The 23395-nt window shown below is 59.8% G+C and overlaps 1 protein-coding gene across 1 annotated transcript in view; it reads left to right on the top strand.

The window, feature by feature from the left end:
* The first annotated feature begins 1710 nt into the window (after window positions 1-1710).
* The window catches only part of FIBCD1 (fibrinogen C domain containing 1), a 38624-nt gene continuing 16939 nt past the window's right edge, over window positions 1711-23395 (top strand). The window contains exons 1-5 of the mRNA XM_054500392.1: window positions 1711-1955; window positions 2322-2434; window positions 11893-12372; window positions 17569-17728; window positions 18085-18221. Of these exons, the coding sequence (XP_054356367.1) occupies window positions 1733-1955; window positions 2322-2434; window positions 11893-12372; window positions 17569-17728; window positions 18085-18221 (1113 nt within the window). The 5' untranslated portion in view covers window positions 1711-1732. The remainder of the gene's footprint in view (window positions 1956-2321; window positions 2435-11892; window positions 12373-17568; window positions 17729-18084; window positions 18222-23395) is intronic.

Raw genomic sequence — 23395 nt, 5'->3', positions numbered from 1 at the left:
CAGTTCAGCCCCCCACCCCCGCTCCACCCCCCAGGGTGATCTTTTATCTGTGCCCAAATGCGTCTGGAGTTTACATCCTCTCCCCAAACCGTGGAGTCAGAGCCTTGCGTTTCCGCCACCTGCCTGCTTTGTGCCTGTAACTGCACAAGGGCCTGCAAACCTCGCCACTCCCCACCAATAGGCAAGTCCTTGTTTATGAGGAAACTGAGGCTTGGGGATGACGTGGAATCTGCCCAAGGTCACAGCAGGAACATCTGAGCCTTGCCCTGCTCAGGTGCTGTGATGCACTGTGACAGAGCCCTTCTGAAGCGTGTGCGGTTAACCCTTCGGCTTACATGGGGAAACTGAGGCTCGGAGAGGTATGTTGCTTGCCCTCAGCCACACAGCCAGGGCCCTGTGCCCTCCACCACATCCTTCTTCCCAAGTCTGAGGGCCCTCTAGATCACCTGCTGACCCTCTTAATTCATAGGAAAGGCCGGCGGGCGAGAAAGAGCCAGAGGCCAGAATTGGAACCTGGATCTCCTGACTCCCAGCCATTGCTGTGGGATCCTCTCCAACTCCCGGGCTGCCTCAGTCCGGGAAGCCGGGATCGGGCCGCAGGTGAGGCCAGCGGTCGTCCTGGAAGGAAAAGGCGGCTGGGGACAAACAGCTGGTGGTTTGTGAACCTAGCGCCTGGCGGGTGGCAGTCTCCTCGGATGGCACCGGGCCACAGGGTCCCCCGCTCCGGGGCCCAGGAAGTGCCCCAGCCCAGGCTGGACGCGGCCCCCACCCCCAGCAGTCTGCCCCGCCAGTGCCGGACGCGTAGAGGGATCGGGAGAGGGACGAAGATGGGGCGACAGACTGGCAGCCAGTGGGGGAGAGACGGAGACGGTGCCAGGGAACAGCGCGGCGGCCAAGGCGCCCCGGGAGCCGGAAAACAGCTTTGGGGAGAAGCGGGGGAGGGAAACGGGGGTGTCTGTCTGGAGCTGGGGGAGCAGAAAAAGATGGGGACGCAGAAAGGGGCGGAGGAGGGGCGGCCGGCGGCCTCGGCGGGGCGGCGGGAGGGGAGCGTGGCGTCGGGCAGTGTGGGAGCCTCCCGGTCGGAAGCCGTAATAGCAGCTCGTTCGCCGCGCAGATTAAGGACTTTCTCAATTACCTCCGAAAGCCGCTCCCGGCGGATTAAATGCTTTTAAAAGTGCTGCTGGTGGGAAGGGGCAACTAAGAAGCCCCCTCCTGGCACAAATTCCCTCCCGGCGGAGGAGAAGGCGGGGGCTGGGACCGCGCGGGGCGCGCCCGGGAGCGCGGGCGACCGGCCGGGAGCGCGGCCGAGCGCGGAGCAGCTGGTACTCGCGACCACAGCGCCGGCGGCTGTGGCAGTGGTGGGGACCCCCACTTCGCCCACGGGCCGCCCGGGCAGGGGGGCGTCGGGTGGGCTCTCCGACCGCGGGCGCGAGGGCACGGGTCTGCGGATGCGGACTGGGACGCCCCCAAGACCAGGCTCACGCGTCGGGGTCCGAAGCAGGGAGGTCCCCGGGGGCTGGAGACCCCACAGCTGGGCGCACTTGCCCCAGGACCTGGACCCAGACCTCGGGGGCCCGCAGGGGGCGCACCCCCCCGAAACTGCCCCCGGCGCAGCCTGGGTCTTGGGGCAAGCCCTGCGTCCTGAGCCGGGAGGGAGCCGGAAGGAGCGCCACGCCACTCCCCGGAGACGCCGAACCGGCCGGCGGGGGCGCCCTCGGGGCCCGCCCCGCGCATGGTGAGTTGTGCGACTCCGGCCCGGGAGGAAGTTTGTGCAGAGGCGCCGCCGAGGGGCTCTCAGGCCCCTCCGGGAGCCAGCAGGAGCCGGGCCGCCCGCGGCTGTTTGCTGCCCTCCGGCCGGCCGCGGTATCTGGGGGCCAGTTCGGCCTCCTTTCTCTTGGCCTTTTCGGAGGCGGAGTTCAGTATCCAAGTCCGCGGGTGTGAGCGCGCGCGCGTGTGTGAGTGTGTCGGGGGAGGCCGAGGGGAGCAATAAAAAGCAAAGAGAGTCCGAGACCAGAAAAGATGCGGAGATTGAGAAGGAGGGAGGAGGGACGAGGGAGGAGGGAGAGGAGCGCGCCGGGGAGGCGCGGGAGCCAGGAGCGGGGACGGCGCGCAGCGCGAGCGGCGGGCGTTGGGCTGGCGGCTTTCGCGCTCTCGCTCCTGCTCCCGCCCGCACACAGCGGCGCGCTCATCCTCACACGCCCGTCCGCTCCCGGGCCGCCCCGGCGCGGGGCACAGAAGCGGGGACCCGGCGGACAGAGCGCGCCCCGCGCCCGCGCCCGCGCCCGCGCCCACGCCCACCCCGCCGCCTTTGCGCTCCGCAGCGGCGCGCCTCGCCCGGCGCCCCCGCCAGTCCTGCCGGAAGATGGTCAACGACCGGTGGAAGACCATGGGCGGCGCTGCCCAACTTGAGGACCGGCCGCGCGACAAGCCGCAGGTACGCTCGGGCGCTGGGACACGGGGCCTGGGCGGCTGGCCAGGCGGTGGCCGCTCGGGCCGGCGGGGCGGGCACCCATTGCGGGGGCTGGAGTTTGGGGCGCACCCCTTCGAGGCTCCGGAGGCCCGGGCCGGGATGGGGACCCTCCGCTCCTCCTCCCCTAGTGGAGGCTTGAACTCGAGGTTCGGTGGGGGCGGCACCCCTGCAGGAGCCACGCGCGCTGCGGGCCAGGTCTCCCGCGTCCCCGCACCCCCAGCGGCCCCCTGGTGCACGCGGGTGCAGAGGGACGCGGGGACTTACAGTTAGCTGTGTGTCCACAGACAAATCAGCCCCCTTGCTGAGTCTCCGTTTCCTCACCTCTACAATGGGCGTCTTAACTACCCACAAAATCTCCACTCTGGGCGCTACCCTGTGCCAGGCACCTGGTCCTGAACCTGACCGCCTGAATCTCCTCTGCATCCTTCCCTTTAGCCAGGGCCCTGCATACAGTAGGGGATCAATAAAGATTCATCTCCTGCAGGAACGCTGGGTATTGTGATTTTCTGACTTTAAGACAAGGAAAGCAGGGCTCAGAGATGGTTGGCTCCTGCCTGAGGCCACGCAGCTCTGACGGGATTTGAACCCTTGTCTGTGTGCTCCAGGGCTGATTCATGCCTGCCTTCCTGCTGCCTCTTCAGGGGCAGTGGAGGTGGGGCTTGGAGGGTGCCCAGGGCTGTGCGGTGGAAGTGGGTGAGGGCAGAACACCTGGGCTGGCCAGCAAGGGGGCTGGAGTCCCGAAGCCGAGGCGGAGGGGAGCCCCAGGGCTGCCCCGGGCTGGGCTGCCAAGGGACTGGGGCAGGCAGGCGAAAATGAGGAGGCCGCTCGCTCGTCAAGGAGAGGAAAGAATAGGGCTGCCCATTTTAAATTTTAAATTTCTCCCAGACAGATGTCATTGGGGAAGGAACAGTTTGTGCTTGCAGCTGCAGGAGGGGGTGGCACGGGCAGCCCTTGGTGGTCCCTTCCTCTCAGGAGCTGCAAGCTGCTCATTCTTCCTGGTGTGACACTGCCGTGGCACAAGGGCCCAGCCCTCTACGGTTTGCAAAGCCCCTTCCCATTCATCGGCACTACCTCACTTCTCCAAGCAGGCTGGGGGCCAGTGCGTTCCCACGTCACAGACCAGGGATCAGAGAGGTTGGGAACATGTCCAAGTCACACAGCATGTTGGCAAGAGAGTGGGGATTCAAACTCTGATCTAACCACACACCTATCCCACTGCTTCTCAGGGGTGATCGCGCCCCTCTTTTAGGTCAGGTCTGCACCTAAGCCACCGCCAAATAACAAGTCCCCTCCTGCTGAGATCTGACTTCTCCCCCTTAGCAAGAACTGTCTTAACTTCTAGACCTGTCCTCCAAGGCCATCCCTAGCCTGGCATACTGTGCCTTCCCATTGGTCCCTTACAGGCAGTGACTGTTTGTTATTTGCCAACCCTGGGCCCCACACCATGCCGCCCCATTTCCAGATCTTTTCTGTGTCATCTTGTTTGCTTCCCCAGCCTTACACAAACACACACACACACACACACACACACCCCTTCACTCAGGGACACCCTACATATACTCAAAATCAAGCTCAAATGCTGCCACCTCCTCCAGGAAGCCTTCCCTGATGCCCTGTGGCTGTGTCTCTAAGTTCTAGTAGTGTTTAGCCTGTGCCACTCAGCTGCCTTGTCCTGGGCCCCTCCTGCATCAGGAGATCCCTTTGGACACACCCTCCTCTGGAGCCCATCTCTGCTTCTCTCCCTGGGCCCAAGCCCCATTCCTTCCAGGCAGCTCAGGTCAGGCATTGAGAGTGTTTGCTGAATGGAACTGCGTGATGCTTTGTCAGGAGACGGCCAGCAGGCACTGGTCTGTCTCAAGGGGAGGTGCCTTCTGGGGAATGTGTTTGAAATTTGGCTTCAAGGCCTCCAGGCTGGGCCCTGCCTTCCTCTGCTGCTCCCTGGGGGCACAGCTTTCAGCCCCCACACAGCCCAGCTGTCTGCCCCTTGGCATTGGAGGAAGCTCGAGGGCTGTTGCTCCAAGAGCCTGGGCCAATAGCAAGCACCCGCCTCTCCTCCCCGCCCGTTTGGTGACCCAGCATGTAGACAGGCTGTTCCCTGTGCCAGCTCTGGGCTTGTTTGAAGCTTCAGACAAGAGGCAAGGCCTTTCCTGTGGCCACTGTCAGAAGAAAAAGAGAGCGCTGCTTGCCCTGGTTCCCTTGGGCCTGCCGTCCCCTGGGCCAGCCTTGTCTCCTCCCGTGTGGCCAGGTTCATCTCACCCACTGACATGCTCTGTGGCCCTGGGTAAGTTACTCTTCCTCTCTGGGCCTGGGCTTCACCATCTGTAAAGTGGGAACAGCAATCTTCGCTTCCTCCTCATTTCGCAAGGGCTGTTATGGGGGCCACGTGAAATACTGGTGTGTTTTGCAAACTGTAAAGCACTGTGTACTCATGAGGAGAATGCCTCTTGCAGCAGCCTGTCCCTTCTACAGGCTGGCTGTGTCCCGGTCTCCTCTCTGTCCACCAGGAAACGCCATCTGAACATCTGGCTCCTACCAGAGGGGCCTGGCCGAGGTTCTTTAACGGGGATTTTCCTCTGGGAGCATAATGCCGACGCCGCACTCCAAGCACCAGTAGGTCACAGGCCACAACTAAGACTCGTTTCTTAGTCACAGCCACCCTAGGAGCTTGGTGGCAGGGATGATGAACCCATATGACAGATGAGGAAACTGAGACTAAGAGCTGGAACTGGGACTCGAACCTGGGTCTTCTTGGACAGCAGACAAGGGCCTCTGTGGGAGAATGGAAGGAAGGGAGGATGGAAGGAAGAGAGGCTGGCCGCCCTTTCTTGGTTCAGCCCACTCAGCCCCAGTTGGGACCCCAGTGTCCAGGCTGTGTGGTTCTCAGGGTACCGAAATCACCTGCTGTGAGTGGGTATAGCCCAGGTCCAGAGGTCCTAAAGGAACTTTGTCAGAGCGCAGCCATTTCTGGGGACCACCTTGGGCCCCATCTGTCCCAGCCCTATCCAGCCTCAGCTACTCTTTGTCGGGCGACCTTGGACAAGTTGCCAACTTGGACTTTGTTAACGCGTCCTCCCTCTCCCTACAGAAGGAGGAGCCTCTCACACCCTTGGGGCAGGGTGAAACGGTATTTGCCAGGAGTTTGGAGTTTGTCAGATGAAAGGATCTAGAAATAGACATGATTCTTCTGGTCTTGGAGCTTGGGGCAGGAAGTCACTCTGCAACCGTTTCCTCTGGTCAGAGGGGCTTGTTTCTGAGCTGTCTCCAAGCCACCCTACAGGGAGGTCAACTTCCAACCCATCCCAGGCAAGATCTCTTGACGCTTTCAAAATTTCTAAGAACATTTCAGAAAGGAAGAAAGAAAATCTCTTCGGGAAGTTCTTCCTGATGTCTAACCTAAATCCCTGCTGCATTAAATTTACTCAGTGACTATTTAGGGAGGCCCTACCTCATGCTAGGAGGTATAGTCTGGTGGATACAGTCTGTGCCTCAGAGAGCTTAGAGTCTCATGGGGGGAACAAACTCACAGGTCAGGGGCGATTACAAACCATCATGGGTGCTAGAAAGAAGATCCATGCCTCTTTCTTCTTGTTCCCTGGGGTTTGGGTTGAGGTCACTGTGCTAGGCTCGGGGTTTCCCGAGCCCGTCCTTCTGAGCTCACTGTTTAGCTGGGGAGTGGTGTGGCTGAGGAGATAGAATGGACAGGAGCAGGTGACTGTCCAGATGTTGGGTGAGGGAGGGAGGCCTGGGGAGGTGACTGTCCAGATGTTGGGTGAGGGAGGGAGGCCTGGGGAGGTGCCAGCTTTGCGGGTGCAGCAGGTGGGGTTGGTGCCATCCCTGAGTGAAAAATAGGAGGGCTCAGGTTTGGGGTGGAGAGATGCTGCTTTGGGCCTCAGTGGGCTTGAGGCCCCGGTGGGCCCTCTGGGAGGCCAGAGCTGTATGTTGGGGGGAGGGTGGGCAAGACCCTTATAGGAAACATCTGGAGAAGCCCCCTCCGTGGTTCAGAGCAAATGCTCCCAGGGAGTGAGACAGCTGGGGGGCTTGGAGCCTCCGGGAGGGGCAGAGGCCGGGAGCTCTGTGGGGCGCTCTTGTCCCCTTGGATACCTTCAGCCCCTCCTGCGCCCCTCCCTGTGTCCTGAGACTCCAGATGGCCCTCAGCAGGGTTCTGCTGAACGGTCCCCAGCGGGATGGCGGTTCCCGCTCAGGTCTCACAGAACAAGCCTGCAGACCCCCTTCCTAAGTCTTTGGGACCCCAGAATGGTGAGCAGAGCCACCAGCTCTTCACCCCCAGGTGAGTCTCTGGGACCCTCCCTCTGCCAGGGCCAGGGCTGAGTTCAGCCCTTCCTGGGAACCATGTGCCCAGCCATGTGCCAGCTGGGAGCATAGTGGGCTCCTGGGAACACAGGAGGTATTCCCCCGAGGCTCTGGCCTGAGGCAGGGCCCAGTCCCCTCAACCCACAGAGCCCGTAAGCCCCCCACCCAGGCTCTGTGCAAGCCTTTGCTGGATCCAGAGCCCACAGGACGCCGCCACCTCCAACTTTCCATTTCCCAGTGCAAAGCCCCAGGATGTGTTTTTGTCATGCAGAACAGCTGCCTGTGTTGGGCTGGGTGCTCTTAGGAGATGGGGGTGGGTGGCAGGAGGGGCGCTCACCTGGGTCTAACCTGGCCTGGTCTCCCCTGGAGGGAAACTTTCTTCTTCCTCCTTTCATCTGTGGAGTGTGGTCCCAGTCTCCCCAGGGGACTCCTGCCAGGCAGCTCTCTCAGGAGGTGAGGAGGAAGGGAGGTGTGCCAGCTTAGCAGAGCGCCTTGGCATCAAATCCCTTCCTCCTGAGCACCCCCCGCCCGCCGCTTCCCCAGAACCCCCAAGGCTGGGGCCTCAGAGAAGGTAGCCTGGACAGAGGTCACCCTGTAACTGAGGCACCCTCGGGGGCTGCCTGCCACCCTCCTGGCATGAGTCTGATCCTCCTTTTGGCCAAGGCTTCTTAGGCAGCCGTGAACCCTGGGTGGGCACTGGGGGTCACTCGAGGAGCCAAGCTGGGTCCCTCCAGCTGGAAGCTCGTGCGAGTGGTCAGTGGCAGAAGTGGGCTTTGAACCTGGGGCTCCCGGCTCAGGCCCCGGTCTCTCTCCTGCCACTTGCCCGGGATGCCCTGTCTTGGGAGCTGGGGGCTCTGTGTGCATCCTCCCCATTCCGCAGCCCCCAGGGAGTGCACCCGGCTCGGCCACACCAGGACGGATGAATCAGCTCCAGCCTCAGGCATACCAGTTGGGCTGCTGAGCGCCCAGAGCCCCCCTTATTATCTCGGGCAGATTTCTTCGCAAGGCACGTAAACGGCAGCCCATAAAAGGGAACAGTACTTCATCTTTAAGGTGATCTCTGAAGACTAATTCTCCTCTGCCGAGTGCCCTGTTTCATCTCCAAGCTCCGCTGTCCCCTGCCTCTAGGGGACCCCCTGCGGCTTCCTCGAGCCCCTCCCCATTTCGGTGCCCTCTGCCTTCCCACCAGGGAGGGGCTTGGGTGGGAGGAGGGTGCAAGATAGGGCAGGGGTGTGGGAGACGCAGAGGGGAGACGGCTGACCTCTCTGCCACGCCAGCCCCAGCCTCTCCCGCCAGGGGACCTTAATGCTACACAGTCTGATGATGCGGTCCTGAGCTGCTCGGGGCAAGGTGTCTCCTGACGGGCTCCAGAAGAGTGCATGACAGGGACTTAGCTGCTGACACAGAGCTTTGTCTATCAAATCCAGCCATACTTTAGGCAGGGAAGGAAATCATAGAACGGCCCAGTTAGTGGCCCTGGCACAGAGGCAATTCCGGAGTGCCCCAGCCCTGGGTCCAGGTGGCGGCTCCAGTGCGCCTCCCCCATGTGACTTTGGATGAGGGTCTTGTTCTCTGAGCCTCAGTTTTCTAATCTGCATAGTGAATTCAACGATAGCATCAACTGCATGGGGTTACTTGGATAATTCAGTGATGGGAACATGGTCCACGACCAAGGAATGGCAGTGATGGTGCAGTGCCCACCTGACCTGCAGGTGGCTGGGGGCTGGGGATGGCCTGAAGCTTGCCCATTCTGTGCCAGGCTATCAGAGGTGGGCACAGGGTCAGAGGCAGCCCTGCCTTGGGGCCCAGGGCCCAGCCGGGGTCGTGAGCCTCTGCCCATGCCAGCTCCTTCCTTCTGTCCATCTGCCCGTCCATCCAGCAGCGGCTGTAGGGGCTGCTCTGTGCCAGGTGGTGAGCAGGTCCCTACCTGTGGAGGGGCTCACAGTCCGGGGCAGGTTTCCTGAACTTGAGATTCACTAGTCCCTGAATCCTCAGAAGCTGTGCCCACAGCTCTCACAAGACACCCCAAAAAAATCAGACAAAGTCAAGAATCACAGTCTGTGGACCGGACATGGTGGCTCGTGCCTGTAATCTCAGCACTTTGGGAGGCCAAGGTGTGAGGACTGCTTGAGTCCAGGTGTTTGAGGTCAGCCTGGGCAAAGTAAGGAGTCCCTATCGCTACAAAATTAAAAAAAAAAAAAATTAGCTGGGCATGGTGGTGTGTGCCTGTAGTCCCAGCTACTCAAGAGGCTGAGACGGGAGGGTTGCTTGAGCCAAGGAGTCTGAGGCTGCATTGAGCTAGGATTGTGCCACTGCGCTCCAGCCTGGGCGACAGAGTGAGTCCTTGTCTCTTAAAAAAAAGTATCCCAGTAATCCAAGTCCATAGTACAGGAACTCCCCAAGAACAGGAGCTGGGGCTGACTGGTGCCCTGATACATCCTCAGGAACTGGCCCAGAGCCTGGTCATGGGGAGATCTAGTGAATGTGGAATAGATGATTGAATGAATGAGTGAGTAAATGAAGTCGAAGGCCGCAACAATCTGTCTTGTAAGCACCCTAACGGGGGGAGCACAGAGGAGGAGCCCCTCCAAGCTGCGGGGAGTGGAGTAGAAACAGTCAAGGAAGGCTTCCTGGAGGAAGTGACAGCTAGTTGAGCCCTGAAAGAAGAGACTACATTAGGCCAGTGGAAAAGGAGGAGGGGAAGCAGATACTCCTGGCTGGCCAAGGGAGCAGTTTGTGCAGAGCTGGTGGAGGGGAACTGTGCATTTGGGTCTGGCTGGAGTAAATTGTCTTGATGCGTGGAGCCCAGAATGGACGTGGCCCCCAAGAGAACCGGGCAGGCATGGAGCACTGAGTCCTGGCAGCCGCATGACAACAGGGACAGGCCAAGGAACTCTCTTCCACATCCTGACAACAAAGCAGATCTCTTTCCCGGGGGTCTGCATGTCCAGGCGCATGTCCCCTCCACCCGGTCCTCTTCGGGTGCCAAGTAGGTCATCCAGCAGGTCCTCGTGGAATTTGAATTTACAAAAACGATTCTTTTCTCTGCCTCATCTTCTAGGTAGTAAGACACAATGATGTAAGAGGCATCTATCTCTGTTCAACGTATCACTAAGAAAGCAAGCAAGCTGTCAATTACAATTGTAAGATGTCCCCCCCATGTTGGAGATGCTAAAACGTGAAAAAAAGAGAACATGCGTCCCAGCATTGACGACACACAGAAATAACACTTTGGGTGGAAAAAAAATGTCCTCCAGATGCTGTGTGCACACTGATCATGGGATAATAAAAGCCACTAATATTTATTGCACGAGCACAACGTGCCAGGCACGGCTCCAAGCGCTTTAATATACGAAGTCATTTCAAGACAAGTCTCAAATTCGGAAAGTTGAAAATGTGGGGAAAATGTGTCTGAGAGTTGAGGAAATTCAATCATAGGAGGGGCCTGGCCCGGGGACGAAGGCAGGAGGCTCGCGGCCTAATCCCAGTTCTGCTTTTATTTGCTGTGTGACTCTGGGAGAGCCCCTTGCCCTCTCTGGGTCTCAGTTTTCCCTTGTGTGTAATGCTCTGGGGCCATGAGCGAGTCTGCCCAGTGAATCTGGGCCTCCGAGAGCGTATGCGGCCACACTCTGGCACCTCTGTTCACCACAAGCTGTTCCTCGGCCTTGGCTTCTGGCCAACACAGTTTTTTATTGCGCCTGCCCTTTGTTTCCGGTTTTTTTTTTTTTGTTATTTTTTGAGACGGAGTCTAGCTCTGTCTCCAGGCTGGAGTTCAGTGTCATGGTCTCGGCTCACTGTAACCTCCGCCTCCCAAGTTCAAGGGATTCTCGTGCCTCAGCCTCCCAAGTAGCTGGGATTTACAGGCATGTGCCACCATGCCCAGTTAATTTTTGTATTTTTAGTAGAGATAGGGTTTCACCTTGTTGGCCAGGATGGTCTCGATCTCCTGACCTTGTGATCTGCCCACCTTGGCCTCCCAAGTGCTGGGCTTACAGGCATGAGCTACCTCGCCCGGCCCTGTTCCTGGTTTTGAGATATGGCTTGTTCTGGAGTGACAGCCACCTGTTGCCTCGGCCCCGCTCCTCCTTGGAGGGCAGCAGGCCTCTTCTCCAGAGTGGCCTTAGGGCTACCTGGCCCAGCGGGTTGGCGTTTTCTCTGCCAGGGGCCTGCTCTGTGAAGAGGTAGAGGAAGGGGAGAGGACGGGGCGGGGTGTGGGGAGGAGGTGCCTAGGAGCCCCCATGTGCCCTGGGGACTGGAGAACAGCGGGACAGAACACGGGATGTGGCTGCTACAGTTGGAAGGGACCTTCCGTGATGGGTGCCCACTACCCCAGGGCACTCGTTTCCAGAGACAGCACGAGACTGTCTCTAGCATCGCTGCTGTTGCATCACAGCTCTCTCTGACCCGTGTATAGAGAGGTGGGTGTCTCTATATTGCTCTGTTTTACAGGCAAGGAAACTGAGGCTCAGAGAGGTGAGGCCCCTGGCCCAGGGTCACACTGTGGGAAATGCAGCTTGGAGGCCTGAGGCCTGAGCCCTGGCCCGTCTGGCTGCAGAGGTGGGATCTCCACCTCCAGCCCTTACTGGGTGGTGTGGGCTCCACGGGGGCCACACGGCCGCACACACAGGTGACCATGGGTCCCTGGGCTGTCACCGTGCAGGGCATGGGGGGAGGTGGGCAGCAGGGGCAGCGAGAGGAAAGGCTTGGCATTCTGCTTGTGTCTTTGTGTCTTTCTGCCTCGGTTTTTATTTCCCATCCAATCCGTCTCCATCTCCCTGCATCTCCCCGCATCTCCCCGCGTCTCCCCGCATCTCCCCGCGTCTCCCTGTGTCTCCGTATGTCTCCACCTCCCCTCTGGGGCTCTGTCTCTCTCCACTTTCTCCCTGAGGCGCTCACTGTGTCCTTCTCACTGCATCTGTGGGTGTCCCTGTCTCTCCGTCTCCCCTTGGACTGTGTCTCAGTGCCTGTCTCATCTCAGTCTTTCTGTGCCACGCCTTCACCCAGCCCCCAAGAAGGGGGTCCTCTGACCCCAGTTATGTCTCTAATGCTGGCCCCTTCTCTCTCCCGTCCGTCTGTCTGTCTGTGTCTGTGCGTCCCGGGCGGGCCTGCAGCGGCCGAGCTGTGGCTACATGCTGTGCACCGTGCTGCTGGCCCTGGCTGTGCTGCTGGCCGTAGCCGTCACTGGTGCCGTGCTCTTCCTGAACCACACCCACGTGCCGGGCACGGCGCCCCCGCCTGTCGTCAGCACTGGGGCTGCCGGCGCCAACGGTGCCCTGGTCACTGTGGAGAGGGCGGACAGCTCGCGCCTCAGCATCCTCATCGACCCGCGCTGCCCCGACCTCACCGACAGCTTCGCACGCCTGGAGAGCGCCCAGGCCTCGGTGCTGCAGGCGCTGACCGAGCACCAGGCCCAGCCACAGCTGGTGGGCGACCAGGAGCAGGAGCTGCTGGACACGCTGGCCGACCAGCTGCCCCGGCTGCTGGCCCGAGCTTCGGAGCTGCAGACGGAGTGCATGGGGCTGCGGAAGGGGCATGGCACACTGGGCCAGGGCCTCAGCGCCCTGCAGAGTGAGCAGGGCCGCCTCATCCAGGTAGGGCTGGGGTCTGCGTCTTGCTGGAGGCGAGGGGTTGGTGCTGCCATATGCCAGGCGCCTGATGTCCACGGCCTCACTTAATCCCCAAGTGCCCCAGACAAGGGGCTATTGCTGTTCCCATCTACAGACCAGCGCATGAAGCTCAGGGAGGTGCAGTCACTCATCCAGGGCCGCACAGCTACTGGGAGCCAGGATTCAAACCCTGTTTCTTTCCCGGTGACCCGGGTAATTGTACAGCACCCCACCGCATTTGGCAGTCAGTCAAATCCAGGGCTTGAGGCTTCCCCAGTGCTCCAAGGTACAGCTGAGGCAGGGCATTGCCCCCCATCAGGAGCAAATCGAGGCTCAGAGAGGGGATGTGACTTGCTAAAGGGCATGTGGCTGATCAGTGCTACCCCATCAGAGAGAGCTGCACCCCATCTCTTCACGCCCCTCCCAGTTCACTACCGTGCAATACCCACAGCTTCCCAGGGACAGAGAGACCAGTCCAGGCAGCCCAGCCAGACCCCTAGCCTGTCCCAAACCACCTCCACCCTCCCCACCCCTGCCCCCAGCCAAGCCAGGCTCCAGCCAGCTCCAGCCAGCTCCAGGTGGGTCTGGGTGAAGGCTTTCCAGCTTCGGCTCTGAGACCATGCTGGAAGCACCACCCACAAGAAGTTCCTCCTTCATAGGATGAGGGATTTGGGATCATCTCATTTGCCTCCACCATTTTCCAGGACAGAAAATGGTGGCCCAGAAATGGGTGGTGATTTTTCCTGGGTGCCGTGGCCAGGTCAGACCTGGAATCCAGCCCCCGCTGGAGCCCTGCCCAGCCCCTGGCCCTGTGCCACGTTCTCCCAGTGACTCAGATCCCTGAAGGCTAGGAGCCAAGCCCCTGCCCCCACGGGCGCCCCAGCCCCATCCGCCCTCCCGCCCCCAGCAGCCACTGAGAGATCCAGGCATTTGGTCACTCAGCCGCTCATGAGCAATGGGCCCTTTCCCTCCCTTTGAAGGCAGCAGCTGGAGAAATTACAGTCCTCATCACCCTGTCTGGGTGACTGATGGGAAGGTGGCTTCCCCCTCCCGGGGTAGAGGGATGTTTAGACCGCCTTCCGGCTGCCCCTCTGTGTGCCACTTCCCCAGGCCTCATCAGCAGGGCTGGGGGCTGGGGGTACCTCCTGACTTTCTGGCTGACCTGGGACCCCCACCTCACTCCAAATCGCTCAGCCCCTGGTCAGCTCAGGCCCAGTTCATGAAGGCCCACCCTTAGAGCTGGGGTGGGGGATTTAGAAGGAGGGACCCAGAGTCCTGCCTTCCCAATAGCCTGCACAGAGGTTCAGAGTGTTCCCGCAAGACTAACAGCCTTTCTGAGCCCAGGAGTGCCGGCTCACCTGACATATTTACTTCCCCAAAAATGTTTGATTTGACTCATTCCCCACAGACTGGATGATTCAAGAGACAGTGTGTCTTTATGTTTCATTCAGAGGCAGCGAGCCATGCTCCTAACTTCTCCCTTCCAAGCTTCCCAGACCCTCAGCTGATCAGCACAGACGTGGGTTTCTCAAAGCTGTGCCTGTAGGCACCCTGAGTTGGAATCGCCAGAGCTGCTTGTTAAAAGGCAGCCTCCCGGCATGGCCAGGTGCAGTGGCTCATGCCGTAATCCCAGCACTTTGGGAAGCCGAGGTGGGCAGATCACTTGAGGTCAGGAGTTCAAAACCAGCCTGGCCAACATGGTGAAACCCCGTCTCGACTAAAAATACAAAAATTAGCCGGGCGGGCACCTGTAATCCCAGCTACTCAGGAGGCTGAGGCAGGAAAATTGCTCGAACCCGGAAGGCAGAGGTTGCAGTGAGCTGAGATCACGCCACTGCACTCCAGCCTGAGCAACAGAGCGAGACTCTGTCTCAAAAAAAGGAAAAGGCAAGTTCCTGGGCCTCATCCCCAACCCCCTGCAGCCCCCAGTCGGGGGTGATTCTCATGTGTAGTCCCTGAAGCCTGCTGGTCATGGCTGAGCTGAGCCATTCTGGCCTGAGGGTTTGAGTCCGCAGAGCTGGGATCCAGTCCAGGCCCCATCTGTGCCAGCTGTGGGATACCGGGCAGGTTGCATCCCCTCTCTGGGCTGGGTCTTCTCACCCATGAAATGTGCATAACACAGTCTATGCTGAGGGGATATTGGAGCGCCTGGCTACAGGGCTTGGCTGGCTCTGTCACATGGGGGATACTCACCATCTGCACCATCAACATCTCCTTATTATTATAGTAGAAATTGTTTGTGAGCTGAAATTTAAATCTATAGGGAGCCACCATGCCACTATTGAAAACTCCCTTTTCTTTTTTCTTTTTTCTTTTTTTTTTTCTCTTTTTTTTGAGACGGTCTTACTCCGTCACCCATGCTAGAGAGCAGTGGCGCGATCAGGGCTTACTGCAACCTCCACCTCCTGGGCTCAGACAATCCTCCCACCTCAGCCTTCTAAGTAGCAGGCACTACAAGTGTGCACCACCATGTCTAGCTAATTTTTTTGATTAAAATTTTTTATAGAGAGGTCTTGCTATGGTGCTCAGGCTGGTCTCAAACTCCTGGCCTCAAGCAGGCCACCCACCTCGGCCTCCCCACGCGCTAAGATTACTGTGTTGGGCCGAAAATCCCTTTTCTGGTAGGAGTGATAGGCCTACACCATGTGCTGGGCTCTGTGTTAATAGGCACTTTGCAGCCTGATAATGCCAGGAGGTTGGTACATTTGTTATCCCATTTTATTTTATTTTAATTCATTTATTTATTTTTTTGAGACATGGTTGTCTCACTCTGTCACCCAGCTGGAGTGCAGTGGTTCGATCTCAGCTCACTGCAACCTCCGCCTCCCGGGTTCAAGCAATTGTCCTGCCTCAGCCTCCTGAGTGGCTGGGACTACAGGCACATACCACCACGCCCAGCTAATTTTTTTGTATTTTTAGTAGAGACAGAGTTTCACCGTGTTGGCCAGGCTGGTCTCAAACTCCTGGCCTTAGGTGATCCACCTGACTTGGCCTCCCAAAGTGCTAGGAATACAGGTGTGAGTCACCGCGCCTGGCCTTGTTATCCCATTTTATGGAGAGGCAGACTGAGGCTCTGAGTGGCAGGTGCCTGTGCAAGCTCGCTCACACAGCTAAGCAGTGCCGGGGACAGCAGCTCTGACGCCGCTACCTCTAAGCGCTGCCCAGCCCTCCCCTGATGCTCCTGTGCAGCTCAGTGAGCAGGGACTCACTTCCCCATTAATTCGGGCATGTTTATATGTACATTTTCAACTTTAATCATCTGCTGGCTTAAACAGAGGTCTTCCCTGCCCGTTAGCAAGAGGGAGGAGGCCATGCCTAAGTTTTTTTTAGTGCGTTGTGGCTGTGTTGACTCAGATAAATGGGCAGCACCAGTGTGACTTAACCAAGTGATCTTTGCCGCACACACATCGCAGGGCGCCCCCCACCTACCGTCTTCCCTCCCGGCCCGGTTGGGGTGTGCTGCCTGTGTCCCTCTGTGGGGCGTGCCCAATGGAGCTCGTCTTCAGGACGCTGCCGTGAAACCCAAACGCTCTGCCTGCCCATCTCTGCTCCTCTCTCCCCTGGCCTCAGCCCTCACTGAGTCACCTGCTCAGCAGAGGGGAAACTGACAGGGAAACTAAAAGCTTTGGAGGGCCCCTGCCTCTGGACGAGCTGAGAATCATATTTTGTAAACTGCCGGCACTGTGTATTTCCGTTTTCCTTCCATGAATGGGCTATTATCTGGCAAGTGACATGTTAGGTGTATAAAGACCCGGCCGGCTCCACGCTCGCTGGCTGGCCGGCTGTAGCTTACCCACCACCCCTCACCCTCCACGTGGTCCTGCAGCCTCCTGAAGCCCAGGGTGAGGGCAAGAGACCTCAGACCCTTCAGGCACCCAACAGAGGCAGAGGTGCTGGGGGACAGCATTGCGCTTGCCAAGCTCCAACCCCAGGGCTGTGATGGAGGGAGGGGTGGGGGTGAAGGATGGAGAACAACGGCTGAGCTCCCCAGCCCAGGCTCTCCTGAATCCCCCCACTCAGAGAAACAGGGCTCATTATCCTGGGTTACAAGGAAGTGGAGACATGGAGAGATTCGGATACTGTTCCAGGGTCACACAGCTAGTGAATGGGGGAGGGATTGGAGTCAAAACACAGACAGTCAACACCAGAGCCTGGGTCCAAACCACTGCCCTGTCCTCACCCTGATCCTGGTCTCCTACACAAGAACACAGCCCCGGGCCCCTTTCCTGCCAGCCCGCCCTAGGGAAGTGTCCTGAGTCCTGGTCCCTGCCCCCAGTGCCATCCTTCACTCTCAGGGATCTCTCTTTCGGGGCCTCAGTTTCTCCATTTGTCACAAGCGATGACAACCTTAAGTCCCCTCTCTTTGCAGCGCGGTGGGGGACCCAGTGAGGTCATGGACATCGGAGAGCCCCAGAAACTCAGAGTGATGTTTGCATGGGGAGTGGGGGTGGGATGGGGGAGCCTTGTTGGTCCAGAAGCCTGGGGGGCTGTGCAAAGGCTCCTGTAGCCTCCCCAGCCTCAGGGCACCCCTCTGCCAAGTGCAGATCAATCACTCCTTCCTCAGCAGCCTTGCTCGGGATCAGAGGAGGAAGCGGTGGGGATGTCTGGTAGCCTGGAAGGTGCTGTGGGAACTTGGTGTGCTGAGTACCCGGTCGGTCCTTGCCGCTGTGCTGGGCACCTCCCACGTGTTGTCACCGGTCCCCATATCAGTTTGGCCAGGGCAGGGGAGACAAGGCGTGGTGAGGACATTCGCCCCTGGTCATATAACTGGCAAGTGGATGTGCTGGGCTGAAGCTGGATTTGCCCAGCGCCAGGCGCTCTCTCCCCGCCTGGCACGGCCTCCTCCAGTTTACTCTTCCCTGGGCCGAAGAGATGGCCGAAGAACGCAGCCTGGGGCAGCAGGGGTGGCAGGTGCCTGCTGGAGCTTCCTTCCCCTCCGGCCTGCTTTCCGGCCCTCCCAGCCCTTGAGGCCCCAAAGCACAGGCTCCATCATAGCCTGGCTGGCCCCTCAGACCACCTTGGACAGGGACCCAAGGGGCAGGGCAGGGCGGGGCCTGCCATTGAGCCAGGAGCCCACCTCTGCCTCAGGAGAGGGCCCACTCTGGCCAGTGACCTGCTATGTGCGCCACCCCACCCCCAACAGAGCCCCTGCCCCCTCAGCTCCCCTACTGTGTTCCGCAGCTTCTCTCTGAGAGCCAGGGCCACATGGCTCACCTGGTGAACTCCGTTGGCGACATCCTGGATGCCCTGCAGAGGGACCGGGGGCTGGGCCGGCCCCGCAACAAGGCCGACCTTCAGAGGGCGCCTGCCCGGGGAGTCCGGCCCCGGGGCTGTGCCACTGGTGAGTGGGGCAGGGGCTGCTTTCCTCCGGTGACTCGGGTCCCAGCTCTAGGAAGCGGGGAAGTGGGGTGAGGGTTCCCCAGCCGTGAGACTTCCAGGGCCCGACCCTGCTTCCATGTGGCCTGCGCTGAAGCCCTCTCGGTCCGTTCTCCAGATGAGGAAAGTAAGTCCCAGAGAGGGTGATTCTCTCACCCAGCCAGAGAAGGGAGTGGCAGAGCCAAGGTCGGACTCCAAGGCCGGTGCTCTCTGAACCCCATGGGACCCCACATGCGTTATCGATGGGCAGACAGTTTGGCCAGGGGGCTGGGCAGGAATGCGCTGGGGCCGCAGCCACCCTGACGGCCTTGCCTGCCTCAGGCTCCCGGCCCCGAGACTGTCTGGACGTCCTCCTAAGCGGACAGCAGGATGACGGCGTCTACTCTGTCTTTCCCACCCACTACCCGGCCGGCTTCCAGGTGTACTGTGACATGCGCACGGACGGCGGCGGCTGGACGGTGAGTGTCCCAGGCTGGGCGGGTGGCAGGGCAGGCACCAGGGACCATGAGGCTGTGTACCTGAACCCGGGCATTCCGAGCAGCCTCCCACCCAGCCCTCCACCGTGGATCTGTGGACTGGCCCTGCCCCAGTGCCCTTCTGCCTGGCCTGACCCCACCCCTACAGAAGAGGGGAACAGGGGACTCCGTGAGCTGACCCTGGGGTACCCACTCTGGAGCGGACATTAGGCAGGAGCCACCTGAGATCCCCAGCTGTGGCTCTTCCAGCAAGGGGGGATTCTAGGCAAGTCGGGGTTTGGGCCTAGGACAACATGTGGCAGCAGGCACCTGTTACTAACGTGGGTTCCAGGGCTGATGTGTGCGGGCGCCTGGCTTTTTAAACTACCCAATACACGGCGCATGTGCAGAAGAGAAAGGAGGAGTGTGGCTGCTAGGAGCAGAGACCCCCCCACGGCTACGGGCTGACAGGAGCTGTCTGATTCCTGCACCTCCTGGTCCCTACCTGGGTGGGAAACAGGAGCGCGATGTCCCAACTGCCAGTCACAGGGCAGGGGCGGGACCACATGAGGTGCTGGGAGAATGGGGCAGAGGCCCTGGTTTGAAGACCAGGAGGACTGGCTCTTTAAGGCTTCTCAGCCTCACATTTCATTTCAGTTGGACAGACATTTTTGAGCACCTACTGTATACTGCGTTCCGGGGAAGCACAGAGATGGGGAAGCCCCTGTCCCAGTCTTCCCAAGGAATTTACACGCCGGGGGGCACTGGGGGCGGAAGAAGTCACTGTAGCAGAGGGGAGGGTAAAGCTTCCTGGAGAAGGGGGCATTTCTCATCAGCCGTTAAAGCGGGGAGGGTTTCTGAGTGCGGGCAGGAAGGAGAGGGTATTCCAGGAGGAGGGGGAAACCTAATGCGGCTACCAGGGAACATTCGGGGAGAAGGGCCCGAGGGATTTGTGGTACGTGATGAGATGAGGCTGGAGTGGTCCAGCCCCAGGCTGCAGGTTGGGACACACACTCGGAAGCTACTGGGGGTGTTGAAGAGAGGAAGACGGGATGGGGACTGTGCTTCAGGAGAGGTGACTTGGCGATGTGCATCCTTGGGCAGTGGGGAGAGGGACGGGGAGGAGGTGTTTCGAGCGTTCAGTCCACAGGTCTATGATGGGACCCCGACAGCAGATGTCAGAGAGGCGGGGAGCCTGGAGGTTCCATGCTCTGGCCCCGTCATCCACAGGCTGCCCCAGGCGTGGCTCTGAGTCCTGCTGTGTGACCTGGGGCAACTTACCTCGGTTCTCTGAGCCCCCGTTTCCTCGGCTGTGAAATGGGGATGCCCGCCTACATCCTTAGAGCTCTTAACTGCAAGCACAAGAAAGTGGGGGGCTCAGCTGAGAAGGAGTGTGCTGGAGAGAGACTGGGAGGCCGGAGATGCCAGTCAGGGCCGCTCAGCCAGGAACAGAGACCCCAGACCAGGCCAGGGGGTGGCCCGGTGAGAACCCCACCGCCCCAGGGCTGCTGCCACTGAGTGCAGGCCGCATCTCGCCCGGGATCTTGGTGTTGACTATTTTTGGTGTATTGATGTCTAGGCCCGCAAACATCTGGGGGAGGGGCTTAACATCAGACGAAACAAGTGACCGAGGAACAGGAGACAGGGAAGCCTCTCGGCGGGGAGCTTTTGGGGGAGGCAGGGGTGCAGGCAGCCTGGGTCAGTTTTGAAAGGGGTCAGCGGTCCCCAGCAGAGGCAGGACGCGGGGAGGCCCACACAGGCGAGCGGTGGAGAGACGAGTCTGCCAGCAAGGCAGAGCCTGCTGTGGTAGGAGCCAGTGTGAGAGCAGAGAGAATCCCCACAAGACCCCAAAGACAGACACATCTCTAAACCTGTCTTCAAGCTCCAGAGGAGAGCTTTTAAAAATGTACTGGAGCTGCGTCTGGGGGATAAAAGCTCTTTTGTTTTCCTAACTCCAAGAACGTCTGAGTTATGGCATTTGCTTCTGGGAACCCCTTGGCGGGCGGAACAGTGAGAAGGCACCAGCCGAACCCAGAAATCAGAGTTCAGGGTCAGGACAGGCTTAATGAAAGATCAGGACGCTGGAGCGGGCCATGTGTCTTCCACTCCGGTGGACGTGAAGCCGATCTCCCGGGAAGTCAATCAGGGTTTGGGCTGGGAGGCGGGTCATTCCGACGGCCTCAGCTTCAGGGGCGATTGGAGAGGAGCTGATGAGGAACTTCCCCCAAGCCCTGGCGCTCAGACACCCGGTTCCGGGGGCCCTAGGAGAGAGGCCATTCTCATCTGAGAAGTGCTTGCCTGGCCAGTGAGCGTTAATATCCATTTGGGCCTCCATCAGAAGCAATCTTTTCCCAGGAACCGCTCGACATCTGTCAGGATCACCCCCCTGCCACACGGAATCTCTCAGAAACTCAATTTTTGTTTGGGAAGGAGCTGGCTGCTGCCTCTCCAGCCCCAGATACCATCCATCCTCATTAGAGTCCCTGTCCGAACTGCCAGGCCTTGAGTGCCAATGCCACCTGATCCTTCCTGGAGGACAGGGCACCTGGAACTGTGCCCTGAGACCCTGGGGCTGGACACTCACCAGAGCCTGCTTCCTGGAGAGACCTGCGTGGGCGAGGGTGGAACTCAGCAGCCCTGTCCCCAGGGCCACTTTACAGTTCATACACCCCTGTCCCCCACCCCTGGCGTCACGCCAGCGCCTTCAATCCCTGGAAGCAGGCAGGGCAGCCTCAGAGAAGGCCAGGGATGTGCCCAAGGTCACCCAGCAGCCTCCAGGCCACCCACAGTGGCACAGGCTTATTCTCGTGTTCAAACATTGAGTGCCCAAAGCAAGCCAGGGCCAGGGCGGTCAGCAGCGACTAGACAGGTCAGCGAGCTCCCAGCCTGGTGGACAGAAGGACAAGGAAGCCGACTTGTGCCCTGGGGAGCCCCAGGGCTCAGAGGAGAGACCCCTGTTCCAGTGTGGGGGGTGGGAGGAGTGAGGGGCTTGTGGGGGGTGGGAGGAGACGGTGTGGCTTGTTTGGGGGCCACGGTGGCTTGGTGCTACTGGCCTATCTAGTTTAAGGAGGTTTGGGTCCAGGACAAGGCAGGGGAGGCGGCAGGTGATCCTCAGGCCCCGTCATCACCCCCATCACAGGTCCTGCCCTTCCGTGGCAGGAGTCCCAGGGGCAGGGACCACACCCTCCTGTGGCAATGTTAGCTCAGGGTGGGCACCGCACCTGCACACCCGCGGCGCTCTCTAAATGCTTGCCGGATGATGGCTGTTCGCACCCTTTGGCTGTGTAGCTTTACCTCTGTAAGTCTCCCTTTGTTTCATCTGTAAAATGGGTACTATATAGAGCTGCTCTGCAGATGTGGACAAAGTCAGAACCCTTCACAGGCTGCTCACCTGTGAGGAGTAAGCAGGGAGCAGGGCTGGGAGGGAGTCAGTGCTGAGCCCTGGGGATTCCCTGTGAACACAGGCTCTGGCTCTGCCTTGTAGCATCTTATAATCAAGGGGAGGCGGAGTGGTAAAAAGAAGGGCCGGATGTCCTTGTTCAGAAGGTGCCGAGTGGGATAAAGCCAGCCATTGCCAGCCCACACCCCCTACCCCCAGCGCCCCTGGCTGTGTGAGATGCGAGGGTCACATCCCTTCTTGGAGGGCCCCTTGCTCATCTGTCCAGTGGGGCGGCCCTCTTGCCTGCCTTGCAGGGCCTGGGGAACGGGGTGGCTGTGCCCAGAACCTGCTGCAGGTGTGCGGAAGGAGGGCCCCTGCTCGGCCTCATCACCTGGGCTCCCTGCCCCCACCCAGCCTCCCTGCCCTGCTGCACAGTCTTGTCCCCACCGCAATCTGCCGGGGGCAATGCTGCCCCCCAGGCCTGACTGCCAAGCCCTCAACATTGCATAGTCACTGGCCGGGGTCACACATGCTGGGTCCAGATCAACATGTCCTTCAGCAGGGACTTGGAGTGGCCATGATAGGACCTTATACCCACCTGCTCAGATCCCAGGCACAGCCAACGTCCCCCAACACCACGGTGCCAAGTGGCCCAAACCCTGTTCTGTGCGGCCCCGTACTCCGCCAGGTGCTTCCTGTGTGCGAGGTGAGCCAGCTCACGTCTGCCTGTAATTGGATCCCCTGGAAAGGAGCCCCTACTTCCCCTCACCTGAGCTCTCCAGGCCGGGAGGAAAATCCTGCCCTCACATGGAGAACATCAGAGGAGCCCGACAGCAGGCTCAGGCTCGGGGAGGGATGAAGAGCTCCCGGGGCCTCCCCAGGTGCCAGCCTGGACCCCTGTGCCGGGGAGGCTGAGCAGCAGGACCTCGGGGTCCAATAGATGAGATGTTAGCTCCTTCCTACTTGGGCCGTAGCTGCGGCCAGCCCTCTTTGTCCCAGAGGCAGTGGTGGCAGGGGATCTGCTGTGACATTGGTGGGCCACAGTGTCCCCACGCTGCTGCCTGGCCCACACCCTGCCTGGGGAATGGTCCTCGGAGCACACACACACATTCATAATGGCGAGGTGACTGGTGACCGGGGACAACACCCTCACATTTCCTTCGTTCATCGCGCAGAGAAAGCATGCTTCCGTGGGGAGCAGTTTGGATTTTTCAGACTTTTAACGGAAACGGGACAATGCACGTGCAGGGCCCAGCCCCGTGCCCGACGTGGCTCAGCACCCGAGAAACAGCAGCTTGGCAGTGCTGTGCCAAGAGCCGGCAGGCGCCGACTGCCAAGCCTGGGAATGACGGCAGGGCGCCAAGCCCGGGGGTACCATTTTCAGTCAAAAACAAGGAGTGGGTCCGATTTCCTTCTGGGCTCAGCAGCTGGCTCTGAAGGGAGGGTGGTGATGTTGGTTAGACCTACTGTGCGCCGTCTGTTTACGCATTGACTTGATTGCGTCTTCCCCACTGGCCCTGCAGGGGCTTACGCAGAGAGAAACAGGCTCAGAAAGGTTCTGCGACCTGTCCGAGGTCACGTGGCCTGTGAGAGGCTGAGTCAGGATTCGAACTCAGCTCTGCCTTGTTCCTGACTGAGCCCAGAGGCCTCCCTGGGGGCACTGCCCAGAGGTGTCCAGAAAGGAGTTAAGGAAAAGCCAGACTCCTGGGAATGCCGCAGAGCCGCCCCAGGGCTGCCTTTGAAGGGCTGCCGTAGCTCACACATCCAAGTTCTTTGTTCTTTAAAAACATGAATCCTC

Source organism: Pongo pygmaeus, chromosome 13 (assembly GCF_028885625.2).
Source record: "Pongo pygmaeus isolate AG05252 chromosome 13, NHGRI_mPonPyg2-v2.0_pri, whole genome shotgun sequence".
Taxonomy (NCBI): domain Eukaryota; kingdom Metazoa; phylum Chordata; class Mammalia; order Primates; family Hominidae; genus Pongo; species Pongo pygmaeus.
The sequence above is the reverse complement of the archived record's forward strand: the minus strand, read 5'-3'. Positions and strand labels throughout refer to the sequence as shown.